Source organism: Periophthalmus magnuspinnatus, chromosome 9 (assembly GCF_009829125.3).
Source record: "Periophthalmus magnuspinnatus isolate fPerMag1 chromosome 9, fPerMag1.2.pri, whole genome shotgun sequence".
Lineage (NCBI taxonomy): Eukaryota > Metazoa > Chordata > Actinopteri > Gobiiformes > Gobiidae > Periophthalmus > Periophthalmus magnuspinnatus.
Genome location: NC_047134.1, coordinates 2,377,672 through 2,390,327, shown reverse-complemented (window position 1 = coordinate 2,390,327; position 12,656 = coordinate 2,377,672). Strand labels below are relative to the sequence as shown.

The 12,656-nt window shown below is 43.6% G+C and overlaps 1 protein-coding gene across 1 annotated transcript in view; it reads right to left on the bottom strand.

Moving 5' to 3' along the window:
- Positions 1-11,177, bottom strand: part of LOC117376536 (polyamine-modulated factor 1-binding protein 1-like) — a 28,378-nt gene extending 17,201 nt beyond the window's left edge. Inside the window, exons 1-2 of the mRNA XM_055224300.1 lie at positions 11,161-11,177; positions 9,823-9,861 (exon numbers count right to left, since the gene is read on the bottom strand). Coding sequence (XP_055080275.1) covers positions 9,823-9,838 — 16 coding nt within the window. The 5' untranslated portion in view covers positions 9,839-9,861; positions 11,161-11,177. The remainder of the gene's footprint in view (positions 1-9,822; positions 9,862-11,160) is intronic.
- Positions 11,178-12,656: the final 1,479 nt, after the last annotated feature.

Genomic DNA, 12,656 nt, shown 5'->3' with positions numbered 1-12,656 from the left:
AATATGACTTGGGTCTGATTGACTTTTTTGATCAGGATGGCATGAAGAGCCATGGTGCCAAATTTCACATTATTCCATGAAACTAATATTTTTCCCATGAATGGGAAAAATTTGGAGATTTCCTATTAGGATAACATTGGCAATTTGGCGCATCGCCATGGCAACACGGAGCAATAAAACACATAGGTCTGATTGACTTTATTGATTGTGATGACCCAATGGAATTTTGTGTCAAATTTGGTAACATTTGGAAAAACTAAATTTTCGGCCTTCCATACAAATTTATTAAATGTTCTGTAGGGGGCGCTATCGCGCCAATTTAGTTTCTATCGTAATGAGTAGCTTTAGGCCAGAAAGTTTTACAACTGATTCGAATTTGAGCCAAATCGGACTTTGCTTGCGCAAACGGGAGCAAATTTTGACTTTTGAAAATTGCAAAAATTCTGATGGAACTTTGCGGCTTCGCCGCACGGAAACCGTAAAAGGGATCATCATAAATTGGATAACTTTTGATGCCCCACTTGTTTAGATGGTGTACAGTGATTTTCAGCCCAGCCGGTGAAGCGCCTTCAGAGGAGTTGACGAAAATGCGAGGTCAGCGAAAACGCTGACTCGGCATTTTGGAATTTTCAATCCAAGATGGCCGACTTCCTGTGCGTCCGAGGGCATGGCCATAATGATATTTTTTGTTTGGCATCATTTGAAGAATGCGTGTACCGAATTTCGTGGCTGTATGAAAAAGTTGACGTCGACGTCTCCCATTGACGTCAAAAATTTGACTTTTGCAGGGGGCGCTGTCGCGCCATTTTTTTATGTCCAAAGATGCACCACATAAAAAAATAAATTTTTCACCAGACCTGAATGATGGGCAAAATTTGGTGAGTTTTTGAATATGTTCAGGGGGTCAAATTACTGCTCAAAGAGCAGAAGAAGAATAAAAAAAATAATAATATTTTTAGCAAAAACAATATATCCGAAAACATTAGAAACACATATTATACGTTTTTTGAAAGCTCTCGACTTTCCCCACGTCACCGTGGGGTCAATGGCGAATGACGAGCGCTAACGCGCTCGTCATTCGCCATGACGTTGGGATCCGCCATTGACCTCCCATTGACTTCCATTCATTTTAGCAGTAACAAGTATGGCCCATGCCTGCGGCATGGGGGCTTGAATAGGGCTCGATGCCAGGAGTGTGTTTGGGGACATTAGCGCTTCGCGCTGCGTCAGCGTCAACATTGAGTCAATGGGCTTCGCCCATTGACTCAATGTTGACGCTGACATGCTAGCAAGAACAAATATGCATGTCCCATGCCTACGGCATGGGTTGCTAGGACACAGGAGTCTGTGCAGGGGGGGACGAGTCCTGCTATTCACTCCTGTTGACGCATGTCAGTGTCAACATCGAGTCAATGGGCTTCGCCCATTGACTCGATGTTGACGCTGACATGCTAGCAACAACAAATATGAAAACCCATGCCTACGGCATGGGTTGCTAGGACACAGGAGTCTGTGCAAGGTCGCGGTGCTGCCACGAAGTTGCGCGCTTCGCGCGCAACTTCGTGAAGACAGTCTGCAACGATGAGTGCTTCGCACTCATCGTTGCGGAAGCAATAGGCCCTACGCCCTGTAGGGGCTCGGGCCTAATAAAAATAATAATATTTTTAGCAAAAACAATATATCCGAAAACATTAGAATGACATATTATACGTTTTTTGAAAGCTCTGGACCTTCCCCACGTCGCCGTGGGGTCATTGGCGAATGACGGGCGCTGACGCGCCCGTCATTCGCCATGACGTCGGGCTCCGCCATTGACCTCCCATTGACTTCCATTCATTTTAGCAGTTATAAGTATGGCCCATGCCTGCGGCATGGGGGCTTGGATAGGGCTCGATGCCAGGAGTGTGTTTGGGGACATGAGCGCTTCGCGCTGCGTCAGCGTCAACATTGAGTCAATGGGCTTCGCCCATTGACTCAATGTTGACGCTGACATGCTAGCAAGAACAAATATGCATGTCCCATGCCTACGGCATGGGTTGCTAGGACACAGGAGTCTGTGCAAGGTCGCGGTGCTGCCACGAAGTTGCGCGCTTCGCGCGCAACTTCGTGAAGACAGTCTGCAACGATGAGTGCTTCGCACTCATCGTTGCGGAAGCAATAGGCCCTACGCCCTGTAGGGGCTCGGGCCTAATAAAAAAAAAAATAATAATATTTTTAGCAAAAACAATATATCCGATAACATTACAATGACATATTATACGTTTTTTGAAAGCTCTCGACTTTCCCCACGTCACCGTGGGGTCAATGGCGAATGACGAGCGCTAACGCGCTCGTCATTCGCCATGGCGTCGGGGTCCGCCATTGACCTCCCATTGACTTCCATTCATTTTAGCAGTAACAAGTATGGCCCATGCCTGCGGCATGGAGGCTTGGATAGGGCTCGATGCCAGGAGTGTGTTTGGAGACATGAGCGCTTCGTGCTGCGTCAGCGTCAACAATGAGTCAATGGGCGAAGCCCATTGACTCAATGTTGACGCTGACATGCTAGCAAGAACAAATATGCATGTCCCATGCCTACGGCATGGGTTGCTAGGACACAGGAGTCTGTGCAAGGTCGCGGTGCTGCCACGAAGTTGCGCGCTTCGCGCGCAACTTCGTGAAGACAGTCTGCAACGATGAGTGCTTCGCACTCATCGTTGCGGAAGCAATAGGCCCTACGCCCTGTAGGGGCTCGGGCCTAATAAAAAAAAAAATAATAATATTTTTAGCAAAAACAATATATCCGATAACATTACAATGACATATTATACGTTTTTTGAAAGCTCTCGACTTTCCCCACGTCACCGTGGGGTCAATGGCGAATGACGAGCGCTAACGCGCTCGTCATTCGCCATGGCGTCGGGGTCCGCCATTGACCTCCCATTGACTTCCATTCATTTTAGCAGTAACAAGTATGGCCCATGCCTGCGGCATGGAGGCTTGGATAGGGCTCGATGCCAGGAGTGTGTTTGGAGACATGAGCGCTTCGTGCTGCGTCAGCGTCAACAATGAGTCAATGGGCGAAGCCCATTGACTCAATGTTGACGCTGACATGCTAGCAAGAACAAATATGCATGTCCCATGCCTACGGCATGGGTTGCTAGGACACAGGAGTCTGTGCAAGGTCGCGGTGCTGCCACGAAGTTGCGCGCTTCGCGCGCAACTTCGTGAAGACAGTCTGCAACGATGAGTGCTTTGCACTCATCGTTGCGGAAACAATAGGCCCTACGCCCTGTAGGGGCTCGGGCCTAATAATAATATTTTTAGCAAAAACAATATATCCGAAAACATTAGAATGACATTATACGTTTTTTGAAAGCTCTGGACCTTCCCCACGTCACCGTGGGGTCAATGGCGAATGACGGGCGCTGACGCGCCCGTCATTCGCCATGACGTCAGGCTCCGCCATTGACCTCCCATTGACTTCCATTCATTTTAGCAGTTATAAGTATGGCCCATGCCTGCGGCATGGGGGCTTGGATAGGGCTCAATGTCAACGATGAGTGCTTCGCACTCATCGTTGCGGAAGCAATAGGCCCTACGCCCTGTAGGGTCTCGGGCCTAAAAAAGGTTACAAAATGAATCTTTCAACTCGGATGTAACTGATGGTGAACCCAGAGAGGAGATGGAAGAAGCCAAAGAGTTTAAAGTCTTGCTGAAGCTGGTAAGAGAAGGGGCGACGTTCGGTAAGTGGAACCCAGTGAAACTCACTCAGGAAATCAACCAAGTTATCAGACCCATTAAATGTGCAAAAACTATACGAGATGGATCTTTGCTGGTGATTTGCAGTAATGAAAAAGAGAAAGAAAAAGCTCTGAAGCTGAAAACAATCCTGAATGAAAGAGTGAGTGCAAAGCTACTGGAAAATAAAATGTTTGTACGTGGAGTTATTTTGGGAATTCCTCCTAATGTACCAGTGGATGAAGTAAAAGCAAGCTTAAAAGGAGGAAAGATAATCGAAGTTAAACGTCTGAAAGCATTGCGAAATGGAGAAAGAATTGATAGTTTTTCAGTAATGCTTAAATTTGATGAAAAGTTCCTTCCAGATAAAGTGTTTATTGATTTCATGTGCTATAATGTTCGGCCGTATATCCCTCCACCGCTTCGATGTTTCAAATGTCAAAAGTTTGGACATGTTGCTGCTGTATGTAGAGGAAAGCAGAGATGTGGAAGATGTGCAGGAGAGCACGAATACAGTAAATATGAGAAAGGGGCAAAGATAAAGTGCTGCAACTGTGGAGGGGAGCATAGCTCAGCATATCGAGGATGTGAAGCCAGTAAAGGAGCGGCTGAAGAGCAAAAACTAAAAATCATGACGGGAGTGACGTATGCAGAAGCTGCGAAAAAAGTGCCTGTGGGGCCCAAGAAAATGGCCACTGCAGTAGCAAGTAGCGTTCCAAAATGTAATAGCTGTAGTAAAATTACAGAAAACACATTGATGATGGAAAAACAGAACTTCTTATTGTTCATGGTTGAAGCTATAAACTGTAGCATACAGGCGAAAGGAAAAACCGAAACAATTGTCATTATTGTAAAGGCAGCTGAGAAGTACTTAGGCGTTTCAATTATTACATGGGAATCGATTCAGGAAGAACTGGTATTGAGAGAAAAAAACCTTCCTCTAAGCAACCTCAACAATGGAGTGGTGCATCTACTTCTGGATGTTGATCGTATTCCAGTGGAATGCAAGGAGCTTGATAAGTAATGGGCAGGAATTCAAAAAGTATATCTTAAATTTAGAGGAAAAGCCTCATGTACTTTGCATTCAGGAAACATGGCTCAAACCCAGATTGGATTTTGTTATTCCGGGCTACACATCAATAAGGAATGATAGGCAACAGAGGCAAGGTGGAGGGGTAGCAACATTTGTTCAAAATGGTTTGAGTTTTAAGGTAGAGAGAATAGGGCAAGATGATGAATCAATAACTGTGTCGATATGGACAAGCAAGGGTAAATTTAATGTGATCAATTATTACAACCCTTGTAACAGGCTGTGCACGAAAGACTTAGATAACCTGAAAATTGAAGCTCAGGGAAAGGTTATATGGTGTGGGGACTTTAACTCTCACAGTTCACTATGGGGAAGTTGTAACACGGATGCTAACGGTGTGGTCATTGAGGAATTTATTGAAACTAAATCACTGGTGTGTCTTAATGATGGGACTGGCACAAGATATAACTGCTCGAACAATACAGAAAGTGTTTTAGATCTAACACTGGTGTCTGATGTAGTGGCAAGTTGTGCCTCATGGGAGGTGATGAGGGATTTACTGATGGGAAGTGATCACTTTCCCATCTTAACCAAGATAGGAGGAGAAATCACAACAGAAAATGAAATACAGATTCCGAGGTGGAAATTAGATAAGGTTGATTGGGATGCGTTTTAAGGAATAGTGAAAACCTTATGTATAGATCTATGTGAAAGAAATATTACTGATGTTGAAATGTATAATGAGCAGCTGACTTCTGCTATTATTCAGGCAGCAGAGGCTACTATCCCGAAGGCTGGAGGGAGAGGAAGAACTAAAGGTGTCCCGTGGTGGAATGAAGGGTGTAGTGAAGCTATAAAAAACAGGAATAAGGTATATAAGCAGCTAAAGAAAAATCATTCCATGGAACTGCTTATTGAGTTCAAAAGAACCCAGGCCCTTGCCAGGAGGACAATCAGACACTCAAAAATAACTTTTTGGAGGAAATACTGTAATACAATTGGACAGGACACGAAACTATCAAATATATGGGGAGTCATTAGGAAAATGAACGGAATAAAGAGAAATTACTTAATACCGGTTTTGCAAAGTAATGCAATCATAGCAGTTAATAACAAAGATAAAGCAGAAATGTTGGCAAGAACGCTAATTAAAATACACAGTTCGAATAACCTCTCTGATGAGGCAAAAGAGAGCAGAGACAGAACCCCTGCAGAAAACCCATAAGTGACTACCCGGAAAAATCCCTCAAACGAAAACTTGGGTAGACCTTTTACTATATTTGAATTGAAGAAAGCTATTACATATGCAAGGCAATCTGCCCCTGGGAAAGATAGTCTGTTACACCATGCTGGAGAGAATGGAGGACAGATCTCTGGAAGCTGTGCTACAACTATTTAACTTAGTCTGGGAGACAGGGAAGATTCCTGATGCATGGAAACAATCCATTATTGTACCTATCTTAAAGCCAGGCAAAGAAGCCTCGGATCCTTCAAATTACCATCCTATAGCGCTTACCTCGCAACTGGGAAAAACAATGGAAAGAATAATTACAACAAGACTTGATTACTTCCTGGAAGAAAATAAAGAACTTAGTCCTTTCCAAAGCGGCTTCCGTAAAGGAAGGAATACTGTGAATGCTATATTGTGTCTAGAATCAGAGACAAGAAAAGCCCAAACAAATAAAGAAATGGTCCTGGCAGTTTTCATTGATATTGAAAAGGCTTATGATATGCTCTGGAAGGAGGGGATGCTAATAAAACTGTCTAAACTTGGAATAAGAGGAAAACTGTATAACTGGGTTTTGGATTTCTTATTTGGCCGAAAAACTGAAGTGAGAGTTGGATCAGTGTACTCCAACATGTACTCTGTTGAGAATGGGACTTCACAAGGCAGTGTGTGCAGCCCAGTACTTTTTGATATTATGATTAATGACATATTTCAAAATGTAGAAGATAACATCGGAAAGTCCCTGTATGCGGATGATGGAGCCCCTTGAATACGAGGACGAAATTTAAAGTCCTTACAGCGGAAAATGCAGAATGCAATTAAGGAAGTGGAACTGTGGTCTAATAAATGGGCCGTTAAAATGTCTGTAGCAAAGACTCAAGTTATTTGTTTCTCTAAAAGACATAAGAGTGCAACGTTGAACCTGTACAGACAAAAGTTGGAGCAAGTTAAGAATGTGAGATTTTTGGGGATAATATTTGATGAAAAACTTACCTGGAAACAACATATTGAGTCAGTGCAGATTAAATGTAAAAAAGTGAATAATCTATTAAGGTGCTTGGCAGGCCAGGACTGGGGAGCAGCGAGGGGAGCCTTGCTGAGAGTATACCAGGCCCTTATGAGGTCATCTCTTGATTATGGATGTTTTGCATATATGTCTGCTGCTGAAACGCATTTAAGAAAATTGGAAAGAGAGCAAACGCAAGGGCTAAGAACATGCTGTGGAGCATTTAAATCGTCGCCTCTAACAGCACTCCAAGTGGAGACAGGGGAGCTCCCCCTTCGTCTAAGGAGAATTAAACTCATGCTAGCATACTGGATCAACCTTCAAGGACATAACGATACTCACCCAACAAAGGTTGTTCTTAAAGACTGCTGGGAGCATGAAGAGTCAGATCCTTTTCAGCTTCGGATGGATAGGTGATATAAAAGCACAGCAACTCGGCCTCACTGACTTTAAATGTAGTCCCACTGTCCCATGCTCTCCAATTCCTCCGTGGTTTTTTGCTGCCCCAACAGTGGACCTCTCACTTCAAAGTTATTAAAGAAAAGGCTAGAAGTACCCCAGAATGGTTTATTGCACAAAAGTACTTTGAAAAGCATACAGACAGCCTTTTATTATATACAGATGGGTCAAAGGACCCTGAGAGCGGCAGGACAGGTGCAGCAGTGAATATTCCTCAATATAGAAATTGCATCAGATGAAGAGCATCAAACCATCTTGCTGTCTACACTGTTGAAATGGTTGCCATCGAATTTGCTCTGAATTGGCTCCTGGAGAATAACAACTGTAAAATCCACAAAGCTGTCATTGCATCATATAGTCAAGCCGCATTATTAAGTACAGAATCAGGAAAGTCCTGCAGGATGGACGTACTATACAGAATATATTATCTACTCTTCCAGCTACATAGTGTGATAGAAGTGGTGTTGGTTTGGGTCCCAGCCCATGTTGGAGTTGAAGGCAATGAAGAAGCTGACATAATGGCTAAACAAGCACTTAGGTCTGAGGTAGTTGATATTAATATTCCACTGAGTCAAGCTGAAGGAAAAGCCATATTGAACAGTAAAATCCTTGAGCTCTGGCAAGAATGTTGGGATCTAAATGACACAGGGAGACATTTACACGGCATCGAAAATAAAGTTGGATTAAAGCAGAACCCAGAAGGAAGTCGCAGAGAGGAAATAATAATAACAAGAATGAGAATGAGAAAACATACATGCTTGAACCACTCGCTCTGGAGAATCAGAAAGCATCCTAATGGAAAGTGTGAGAATTGCTCTCAGGCTGAAACAGTGGAACATGTCCTTATTAACTGTGAACATTATAACCATCAGCGATCATTACTCATGGAAACGGCTGCAAAAGGAAAAATGCTATTTAATCTCAAGACTTTACTGGGAATGGGACTTAAAGTTATAAGAAAACAATTATTTGTGTTCTTAAAAGACACTAACCTAATTCGACGCATATGAAGTACTGATTATTTAAACTCACCCCTCTGACCAGTTTAAAAGGTCTTCATACCCCAGTTCAGTAGGCAGTAGCAGCAGTTGGCGGTAATAACCCACTAGGTGGTTGCCAACTGCCATTAAACGCCAAAGAAGAAGAAGAAGAAGAACACTCGGAGCCAGATTGTCCGCGTGTCAACGTGACTAGTCTTGCTCTATTTCTGTATTTTGCTACCTTGCTTTTTGATGCTGATTGGAGTTTGCTGCCTCCCAGGTTCCGGTTCTCCTGACCTTCCCAGCTCCTGACCTCTGGTCCTGCTCCTGACTCCGCGCACCGGCTCCGGTACTGTCAAGCTCACCTTCACCTCCCTGTCTCGTCCTGGACCCCGGCTCCGGTTCCCGCTCGGCTTCCTCTGGTTCTGGTCCCAGTCTGATCTGTGTCCCGCTCCCAGTGGATCCCTGTTCCTGTCTCGGCTTTTCCCCGACGCGCCCCTGGCTCTTGCTCACGCCTTGCCTGCAGCTCTTGTTGGATTATTGAACTATTACTTGTACTTTTCACAAATTGTAAATAAACACCGTAAACCTGCCCCGAGTTCTGCACTCTTTGGTCCACCCCCACTCCAGCCGTTACGACATAGAAACAGAAACTACAACTTTTTTTTTCATCATCAAAGTTTGCCGTTTTACTGAAGCCAGACTTAACTCTACTCTGTTTTCTCACATTTATTGACAGTAAAAATACATAATTTTCACAGACTTTGAGCAAGTATTTATCAGTTTATATTCCAAGTATAATTTGATCAAACAAATCTCAATAATTACATTTGTCTAAAGTATCTGAGCATGTTCAGTTTGAGAAACTGCCAAATCAGGTGATGACACTATATGTATCTGTACACATCACTTCTTTATTTGTCAGGGATCATGTACTAATTCATTAATCTTACAAAGAAAAGATGATTTGGGGGCGACAGTAGCTCAGTTGGTAGTGTTTGTCCACTGATCCGAAGGTTGGTGGTTCAAATCCTGCTCTTGACATTAACATCATTGGTTGAGGGGTCAGATCCACTGATCTGTAGGTTGGTTGTCGTGTCCTTGGGCAAGACACTCAACCCACCTCGCCCTCAGTGTCTGTGTACACTGGTGTATGAATGTGTGTGAATGGGTGAGTGGTTCCTTGTTGTAAAGCACTTTGAGTGCCTTGAAGGTGGAAAAGCGCTATAGAAAAATGTGACCATTTACCATTTGTACCAGATTTAGCTAGCTAAGTCCAGAGAAAACTAGTCTTAACTGTGTTTGAATCACCATTGAAATGAAAGCTCCGCCCACAAGTCCCAGAATACACAGTTCATTATCAAATGTGTGTGTCAGGTTTAGAATTAAATGCACTTACCAGATTCAGCTGCCATAATGTCCGAAGAAAAACTCACATCTGGAAGAAAAAGCATCATGAAAATCAGTATTCCATGGAGCTACAGTAGCTCATCACATTTTATGGGACTGTGGTTATATGTGTGTGGTTCTGTGTTCACACAGCTCTTTTCTAACATTTAAAATATACATTTGAAAGTAAACGCATGATGCTGACCCTCACCCTGGCCCTAATCTTAACCCTAGATCCCCTCTGGATTGTCATTTCCTCTCTCTGCTTCTGTTTTTCCGATCCCTCCCTCTCCTTTATTCTTGGGAGGATAAAACAAGAAGACCTGGTACAGACTGTGTCAAACTGAACACTTCATTTGCAATTCAAACTTTGCACAGTCGCTGTTGATCATTGGCAGTGTTCACCTCACTCCCTCAGCCACACCTGCCACAGCCACACTGTATACAGCCCAACGACACGCAGGCCCCGCACAAACTCTCCTCTGCTGGATCTTCTTTGGGAGCTCAAACTCTCCTTCTGGAGCTTCTTTAGGAGCAGCCGGTGTGTTGGAGCTGTTCTTTTCTGTATCGAGAGCCGCAGAGAGACATCGTCATTGTCAGCTCTGCTACGATCACCCCGTGTGAGGTCAGGATTTCCACCCATTCTTCACGTGCATCTGCATTTGTGTCACTAAGAGCCTGTGCGCCGAACACACACACATAAACAGACACACAAACAGACACATACACACACACACACACACACACACCCACACACCCCTACAGAGACACATACACACACACATACACCGACACACACATAAACATACACATACACACACACATACACACACGGAGACATGAACACGGAAATGATCCGCGCGGTCAAAGTTTGCGTGTGCCAAAGGTATTTTATCAAAAGAGGAACATTTCGTGCTTATATTTGATAATCTGAGACTGTATTTAACAGTCCAACAGTCTAAATAAATATGAAGAAAAATAATCATCCCCCGTTCTGCTTTATGGACAAATCACATCCTGTCTACAACAAATGTGAGAACAAAGAACCTTTTGAACATAGAGCCGTGAGAAAATAGAACCACAGGAACATATAGATGTGGTCAATAGCTCAGGTTTGAGAAATGTATTTGATATTTTTCTATAACAGAACACCTCATGTAATACTTAAATACAACAACAGGCCTCTTCTGGAAAACGACTTCTGTGTTAAAACACATCCCACTTCTAACAAAGGACTTTTATTACCTCGGACATTTTTGTCCAGCCCTGTATGATAAACTTATCTATGGTTCACAAGAAGAGGCTTATTGTTCTATTTGAATCTTATTCAGTCGAGAAAAATACTCACCGTCTGAATTTCTTAGTGCGTCATGAGTTTGAAGTGAAAGTAAAAAGTAACTCTCCACTCTCTGAGCATGTGCAGCAGATGAAGACACAATAAGGAAGTACGCCAGACTCTCAGACTATTTCCCTTTTGAAATATAAACAATGAGCCTTCTGAGCCTTTAAAGGGACGTTTGTAAAGTGTTCTAGTTCTCTATTTCTCACGCCCAGGAGCAGGTAGAACTCCTGCAGCTCCAGATCTGAAGTGTCAGTGGGTTCACATTCATATAAGTTAAAGCTCAGACTGTGACCTCTGGGCACATAGTCCACTGTATTATCCACATGACTGTGTGCAGTGGTGACAGTGTGACCACAGAGACACTGGTCTACTGTGTTCTATGAGCTGAAACATCAGCGCCACAAGGGGCAGTGCAGCATTTACACATTCAATGTCTAAATGAAATGAATCAAAACACACAGGGAGCAAACTCCAGGGATTCACACCTTCTAACCTCAGGTGAGAGCAGCCACCTGCCCCAGTTTATGACAGAGTTTAATGTCATTAAATCATAAAAGTGACTCACACTCAGGATGCATCTGTTCTACAATCACATTCTCTGATCTGAAAAGCTCCAGAAAGTGATGTTTGAGTTTTCATTTGAGCTCAGATGACATGGATGTTACCCACACTTCAGTCTGATAATCCAGAGTGACACTCCAGAGTGACACTCCTGGACAGGTGCAGCCTCAGATTCACTACTGCAGTGTAGTGGACGCCACAGGTTATTCACACAAACACTGAATGTGTTTCATTATTTCATCATTGTCCCTTTAGTTACTTTGGCTTTTTTCTTTGAAATTAAACTGTGACTGTGTCTAAAATCTTCCTGGACAGAGGACACAGCGGCAAACAGGATGCCGTGCCCTCGTTGTCTCTGAATAGGACGCGGGTGCTGAGCCTTTTCTTTGGACCGGAGGACAGGCGGGCGGCCGGAGGTTTCTTTGCGGAGGAGAGGACACACGGGCCGGGTACGATGATGGCGGGAGAACCAGAGAATCAACGAGGAGATCGAGAGACAACTGCGGAAAGACAAGAGGGACTCCCGTCGTGAGCTCAAGCTGCTGCTGCTGGGTGAGGAACCGTGCACTCACATGTGGTCACGTGATAACAGCGGATTATACCGTTATTAGGCCTCTCTGTGTCACTGTGTCTGAATATTCTCAAGGCACAAACCACGGTCAAGTTCAACAATTCAACTATTTCCACTGAGTTTCAACATGGATCCAAACTGTTAACATCTCATTTATTAAAATAACATCACATCATCATATTTATTTACATCCCCGGGCGAATAATAACCTCTGAAATCACTTTAAATAATCAAACTTTTCCAGTAGGGCTCCCTCACCTACTGAATTCAGTCACATTTGTGTTTTTGTCACTTCCAAATACATTAGACACAAAGCAACTTTATTTGTACAGCACAATCGGTCCACAAGGTAATTCAACGAGATTTATAG